Source organism: Egretta garzetta, unplaced genomic scaffold (assembly GCF_000687185.1).
Source record: "Egretta garzetta isolate BGI_Z169 unplaced genomic scaffold, ASM68718v1 scaffold34, whole genome shotgun sequence".
NCBI classification, from domain to species: Eukaryota; Metazoa; Chordata; class Aves; order Pelecaniformes; family Ardeidae; genus Egretta; species Egretta garzetta.
The window spans coordinates 3,746,939-3,754,612 of NW_009259586.1; the positions used below are offsets into that span (position 1 = coordinate 3,746,939).

General features: G+C 40.7%; 1 protein-coding gene across 1 annotated transcript in view; it reads left to right on the top strand.

Moving 5' to 3' along the window:
- Positions 1-7,674, top strand: part of ACOX1 (acyl-CoA oxidase 1) — a 23,723-nt gene that overhangs the window by 2,117 nt on the left and 13,932 nt on the right. Inside the window, exon 2 of the mRNA XM_009637752.2 lies at positions 897-1,056. Within this exon, the coding sequence (XP_009636047.1) occupies positions 897-1,056 (160 nt within the window). The remainder of the gene's footprint in view (positions 1-896; positions 1,057-7,674) is intronic.

The following is a 7,674-nucleotide window of genomic DNA, read 5'->3' on the forward strand; positions in this document are numbered from 1 at the left end:
AGGGAGACCCGGGGCGGGGGGAAGGCTGTAGAGGGAGTGGGAGCTTTCGGGGAGAGGGGATGGCTGTGGGGAGAGGGCTTGCAGGGGTAGGGGGCTGCCTGAAGGACGGGATTTTTGTCTAATGGGTTGGAGGGGAGCAGGAGCAGTGTTATGTCTGTGACCCCCCTCTTCTCCCCTTCCCAGAAAGGATTTCCATGCCCTTTCCCCTTCTTCCAGAGGGTGAGAGGCAGCTTCCCATGGGCATTTCCCTTGGCCCCTCTCCCCTCCTTTCCCCTTCCTAGTACACTCTTGCCCAGCGCTACAAATGCGACCTGTTTCGGTACAAATGCGACCTGTTTCTCGCCCACTGTTACCACAATATGTGAGATTAATGAATTACCCCCATCTTTCTTTTCCCAGCCTGTGCTGGGGTGGGACCGTCAGAGGCTGGTGTTGTGTAACTTGTGTGCCATAGGGGACACAGAAAGTCAGTGGCCCCTGGGTGCCTTGGTTTCCAGTTGGCATAGTGGGAATAATAGCTGTGTCCTTCCACAAGGAGTTGTATGGGGATCAAAGTTCATGAGGTGGCCTGATCTGGCAGTAGCGATGGCTATTTGAGGATTTGAGATTGTTATTGAGGGGCCTGCAGGTCTTACGTCTGTGAATTGACCTCCTACCAAGTCCAGAGGGCTTAAAATGTGGTTTATGTGTGGAATGGGAGAGTGCCCTGTTGTTAAGAGTCTCTCTCTCCCAGAGCATAGACTTCTTTCTGATTTCATTAACTTTTAATTTTGTTTTTCATTTTCTGATATCCATACCTTGAGGTACAGCGAGTGAAATGCTGAATTGTTTCTCACCCACTGTCTATTGAGGTTTGTGGAAACTGAGTTTGTTTTCTTCTTCTGTTCTGTCCCCAGAGGCCTTAGTTTTTAATGACCCTGACTTCCAGCACGAGGATTTGAACTTCCTGTCCCGTAGCCAACGCTATGAGCAAGCCATCAGGAAGAGCTCTCTGATGGTTATGAAGTTAAGAGAATATGGAATTGCAGATCCGGAGGAGATCTACTGGTTTAAAAGGTACCTAGCTGTGGAGTTGGCTTCTTGTATGTGCTTTGATCATCACCAGGGACATTAGAGAGGTGCTTTTTTGCTATGCTTGCTGTCCAAAGGAAGCTAAAGACTTGTACGAAAGCCCACTCAAGTCTTGGCTTCAGTGAATTTCAGATGAAACCTGATTTACTGAACACTGTGTTTTCTTAAATTTTTGATGAGGAATGCAACATTAACTATTACACCCTTTATATTATATATGGTTCAGAAAGTAAAAAACAGGATTTGTAGTCTGATTTTTCTCCCCCCCCCCCCCCCCCCCCCCAAAAATATACCGAAATATTTTGAATCTGAATAGATCTGATGAGGTTGCAGCTTCTAATGAAAACCCTTAAAGCAGATTACTTCACTTTGCACTTAGACCTAATAAAGTTGCATTACAGGCATACTTGAAAATGTTCCAAGATAGTTATAATCAAGAACTTATAACCTATCTGTCCTGTCTCCCTCTTCCAAGCTCCTGGTGCTGTAGTGGTTCCCTTTGACCTAGAGGCTTTTTGTTGTACCTGACTCTTTGTTTATCTGATAGTATTACCCTTGGGTTAAGTTAATAAAAATAAAACTGGCTTTACATCCGAGTTTCATTCCTTCCAGCTTGCAGGGAACTTAGTTCCTGACTTTGACATATTTCTCCCCTTAGTTTTACTAAACTCATTCTGATACAATCAAATAGAAACTGCTTAACAGAGAGACTACGCAGGTCTAGAAATCTGGACATAATACCATGAATATATCCTCTGGCACATGAAATTAACATTGCACCTTAAATAAATAAGGCACTGGTAGAATCACAAGCCCTCTCTGACTGGATTTGTGGAAAAGCTGTGATTGGCCTCAGAGCATGAATATTGGGACTAGTTAAAATCATTTTGTCTGCTGTAGTTTTAATTTTGAAGAAATTGGTCTGCACTGCCCTGTGTCATAAAAGTTCTCATGGAAGTAACATAAATGTTCTTTTGAAAAGTGGCATCAGTGGGCAATGATAACAAGAAAAAAGTTCAGTGACTGCATTAGATTATTCAGGTACTGCATGGCAAAAGTTAATCATTAATTTTTCCTACACAAGGATTATTGGAAGCGATAGGGAAGTTTCTTCAATTATTTTTATGGACAAAATTCGGAGAAGTATATCCAGTATACCAGCTGGCAAACTTCAATGCAGTTTGCAATGTAAATGCTGTCTTTTGCTAGCATTACTGACAATATTTTACAAATACAGGACTTTCCTGAAGTATTGAAGTGATAGGTTCTCATTTTGTCTTTCCATACACTTATTTGGGAGTCAGAAATTCTTAACTTTAAATGGGTGAAAGCTTAGTATTTCATATAGGTACCAAATAATACATCCATATCTTATGTGATATGAATAAATGTGCCTAGTCAGAATTTGTGATCCAAAATCAACTGGAACAATGAGGAAGGCTTACTTTTTTCAGAGTCAATTCTAATTGCAGGCATTCAGGATTTCAGAAGATAATTGCAGTTACTGCAGACTAGCTGTATTTTCCAGTGTCTTCTGTAATAACATGTAGAAGAATGAAGAGCAGTACATGTAATTCTTACCTACAAGTGAAGTTTGTTTGCTCTAAGAACTGTATACTGTTAATATTCTTGATTTGAATTCTTCAGTATAATGTCTGGTGTTTGCAAGGGAGGTTACTGGCTTACTGCTTCTTAATAAATGGGAGAAATGAAAGGATTATTTTTTCACACTTTGATTTCATTTGCATTTTAACATCTATCCCCACTTTATCTCACCTGCTGTTAAACATTTTTTAAACTTGGTGAACTCCACCCAACTTGCAAAATTAAGTTTATTTCTGTCACACATCCAAACGTGCTAATTGGTGCAACTAGAAGGGACTTCATTTGTGTAAAAGCTGACCTGGAGAAACTGTTTGAGTTAATTCCTTTTTCCAAACTGGAAAATTGAATGGATATGGTGTTGTGACATGCCTTGAATGAGGTTTATGAAATAGATTAAAGTCCTTGATTCTGATGTCAAGTTTTATTTATCATGATTGATTATCAGATATTTACATATGGAAGTTTAAAATATTTTGCCAGTTATCCCTCACGCCTTGTGACTATCCCCAATCAGCAGGGACAGATTTATTTACATACGCAATTTTTGACAATTTTGAGCTAGTTGTTCTCCTGTAGCTTTTGTATACTTCCAGAACTTCACTAGGTAGCTTTGTATCATGGCTGACCAACTTTATAGCTTGATTTATGAATAGGCGAGGAGAAATGCTTCTTCCTTCAGCTGCCCTGGAGATATGCTTAAACAGTTGTTGCTGCTGTGACATGTTGAACTGAATGCTCCTCCTTCCTGTTACCACAAGGGCCTTGTTGGGCTCCAAAGCATATGACGATCTATTGAATATATTTAGAAGCCATTTTAGTTGCTTCTCATCTGCTGTGACTACAGCTTATAAAGGCCAGCAGCCTTAGAGTGTCAATATTTGATTTCTTTTACAGTCTGACCGCAGCACAGTGTAAGCATGAAAAATGGGAAATTGTTCTTATATGTAATGCTACACAGCTCTTTGAAGAGAGCAATCTGGTCAGTTTTAATTCACCTTCAAATTCAAATAACCTTCATCAAGGAAAATGGGATTAAGTGAAGAAGTGAAAACAGTTGGGAGTAACTGGGGCACAAAAGAAGAGAAGATCAGAGAGTTGCAAGTCAACAGATGATTCCTGTGTTCATAAGCATTGCATGAATGTGCACTTTCCCTGTGAGAATATGTCCCTACTTCTCATTTTGGCACTGAAGTTAGGGCCTGGAGTAACTTTCAGCAAATCAAACCAGTAAAACTGTAGCAGTGGCCCTGCTAGCCACTGCTGAATTAATTTGGAGTGTATGAGTCTGACTTGGGTGTTTTGATACAGGTAGAAAAGGCGTTTATTACCATAGCATTTGTTAACTCTGAAGCCCAGTGAGCACAAGTCAGACATACCCCTGGCTCAGTCTCCACTGAAGCAATCCTTCATGCTCTTCCTTGAGAGAGTTACCTTAAGAACTGCAAAAAGCTAGAAAAGCTTGCTTGCGGATTTTGCTTTAAAGTAAATGACCCTCTTCTGTGACCCAGTTCTGCAGCCTGAGAATGTCTTTGCACTTGTTCATTTAGCTTTGGAGTCTCTCAAAACATAGACTTCGTTTCTATTGTACCCTGTTCACTGGCAGATAAGCTATCAAACTCATCTGTCAAATACAAGTGCCTTTTACTACATGGGTGGTGTTGGTTGCAGTGAAATTTGGAAAGATCTATATTGCCAAAGTAGCGTATTATTACACATCCTTATCTCATAAGTGGATTTGGAACTGCAGCCCTCCTCTTCCCTCACTGATTGTCATAGTAAATCTGACTTCAGACCAATGAGGTGATATTTGGTCATCGATCAAATTGCTAATGCTAGATGCAGCTAGCTGCATTCAGTCTTGATGTAGCAAAGTGCTTGAACAGTACACGATGCAGCCCTGGGAGAACAAGCTGTGTAGGTAGTGGGAAATGCCAAGTGGGAATGTAGAAATGGGAAGAGAAAGGAGTAGGAGTTTGGAGAAAGAAAAAGAAGGAAGGAAAGCTTCTTCCTCCCTTCACAGCTAGTACCTCTTCTGTTTGCCCTGTGTCATGAGGAAAATTGGATTCTCACTCGCCATGCAAGTTGTTAAAAGGCACATTAAGAAAATCCTAAACATTCAGTGTGGAGCATGCAGAGATGAAAAGTTTCTGCTGTAAATTAGCTAGCTTTCAGTTCTGCTTTCAGCTTTGTTAATGCAAGAAGCTGTTAAAATGCTGCATGTTTAGTTAGTGAAATAGTATGACCTTCTGACACAAGAATGTTGCGAAGTATCTGCTTGCAAAACGTCACTCTTACTCTGATCAGAGAAGGTGTTAGTTAAGCATGAAATATCTGGCACTTGCAATAAACTTACTGATAGGCAGTGAAAGTTGCTGGTGTGACCTTAAGATTTTTTTTTCCTGGAGCATTACCTTCAAAGAAGCAGTGTCTGACCTGATTTTTCTGACAGCAAAGTATGTGCTGCACCTTCTCCACAAGCTTTTTGAATGGCTTCTGAAAATACACAAAGAGCTGTTCAGTCTCTTCCCAAATTGCACTGAAACAGTGTATTTCAAAGTCAGCACTCATTTTCTCCCTGTAGGTTTGTCCTTTTGGGCCCAAGGAGTAGGTGCACGGTAATTGTGTTCTAGGCGGTGAGGGAGTAAAGGGTGCTGCTGTTGCTATATGGGTCCCGGAGTAAATGAAGAATCCGTGTAGGAAACTACGAGGATGCTGAAAAATACGCTTATTTCCCTGTCCTTGTAGCATTTTTAAGCCCTTGGTCACCCAGATAACTTCTGCTTTGTAAATATGTGCTGCTGTAGGCAATAGCATATTTTCTGGTATGAAAACTGTCTGCCTTGATCCCAAGAACACTAAAGACTGTACCTGCACTCACACCAGCTTAAAGCACAGTTAATATATTAATCACCAGTATTAGATTACTTGATGACAATAGTTTTGCTTCTGGAAGAATCCATGGCTTATTCAATTGTGTCCATTTAAAAACTGTTCCACTTAAAATAAGCGTCTTCAGCGTGCAGCTCCATGGTGCTGGAGAAGCTTTGTCCTGCTTTCTCTCGCCCTAAGGCTGATTTTCACGGTTTGCATAGGGATCTGGTTTTGAATTATCAATTATTCACTCTCTGCTCCCAGGCACTCATTCCAGGCATGGTATAAAATACCAGTCAGAAATGCTGCTGTAATTTGAAAAACTATATGCATAGCATCCACTGCGCCGTGTGGATCTGTGTTGGCAACAAACTTAAACGTGCTGCCTGGGCAGGTATTAGTACCTCGTGATGGAGGGATGTATTTTCCTTGTAGGTATCTTGGGCAGGTGGGAGAGATCTTGTATGTAGGTATTCATGCAGAGCATTCGTTTGTTCCTCCATCTTTGAATTTGGATGGAATAAGCATTTGTGTACAATAGATGGAAGATGAAAAAACTGTTCAGGGTGCAGAATGTTGCAGGGAAGATTCTGTCATTTACTATGTAGCTTTTACAGAGTGAAACTTCCCAGCACGTTTGTGTTATGGAGCTTGTTTTAACTGGGAATGTACTTTGCCTGCTATCGTGGCTATTAAATTAATAGAGCTTTCTCTCATGAAATAACTTCTGTTTTGATGAAGCATATCTCATCTAAAATGTCTGACTTCCATTCCCTCCAGCACTAGACTGTAACAGTAATTTTAATTGGAGGTGAGTTCCTGATCTCGCAGCTGATACAAGCAGCTATACAGGTAATACAGAGCTCTTCTGAAAAGCACTTGGTCACCTAAGAAGCCTTTTTCTTTTCAATACATAGTGCTTCTAGCTAATATGGCCTAGTTCTAGGCTACTAGCAGTAGTGGGATTTATTCTCCCTAAGCTTGAGAGACGGGGAAAAAAGATTTGATTTTCGTGTCCTCAGTTTTAAGTTACTCATGAATCTTTGTAGAATAGTATTTTTTCCAGTTACATAGCAACAGCAGTATTCATAGGGTGAATAAAACGGCTGAAAGAAGAATTTATTTTCCTATTAGCATTGCCTCTGATGCCTCCATATTTGGAGGTTGCTTGTGGGACAAAAAAGGATTGAAATAGGTAAAGAGATTATTTATCTTATGCTACAGTTGGAGAAAAACCTTCCGGTATCACAGTAACAGTAAGACTGAGATCCAGATCCCTCTATTTCTCTCCTGTAGAACATGCTTGGGCAGTTTTCCTGAACCTTTCGGTCTCCACTTCAGCATGTTTCAAAAAACCTTAGAGACCCAAACGACTGATGCTCAGAAGGAGAAATGGCTGCCTCTGGTCCGTGGAGTCAAGATAATTGGCACCTATGCCCAAACCGAAATGGGACATGGTTAGTTCCCTTCAGGGATCAATGGGTAACCTCTTTTTTGTAACTCCAGTTTGTAAATTGATGGTGCTCCCTAGGGTAAATCTAAAAGGGGAAAGGTAAAATACTTTGGTTAGCCGTTGATTTTTCCTGCCCTGTAGCCAGACAGCTGCTTCATTTCATATCCTAACAATCACAGGGTTAGTTTTGGTCTTTTCCAGAATGCACCTCTTAGCTGATCACTGACTTCATAGTTGTTTATTTGTTTTAAGACGAGGAGGTTGTTCTGAGCCCTGGGAGTCTGAATTTGACTTGAACTGGTTGGAACATGCTTATCAACACTACTGGGGTTTTTATTTTTGCCTGAATTTTGGGGTATGTGTGTCTTGGTTCTTAGTTCATAATCAGCCTGTGTAAAGAGGTTGGAAGTATACATTTAGATGCAGTGTAGCAGGGTGAGATTGCACATTTCTGGTTTTGAAAGTAAGGCATGCTTTGCCCCAAGAGCTTTTCTTCCAGATGCTACTCTGTTACAAGCAGCTGTGCAACTTCATGGAAAGATCTTGCTTTCAAAGAAGAAAAACATCTTATTCCCACTACTGCTGAAAACGACTTTTGCTTTGTCAAATGGAAGAACGTTTGATGGATCAGAAAAGAGTCTTTTAGCCCAGAATCTGGAATTAAGGCTGTTAAA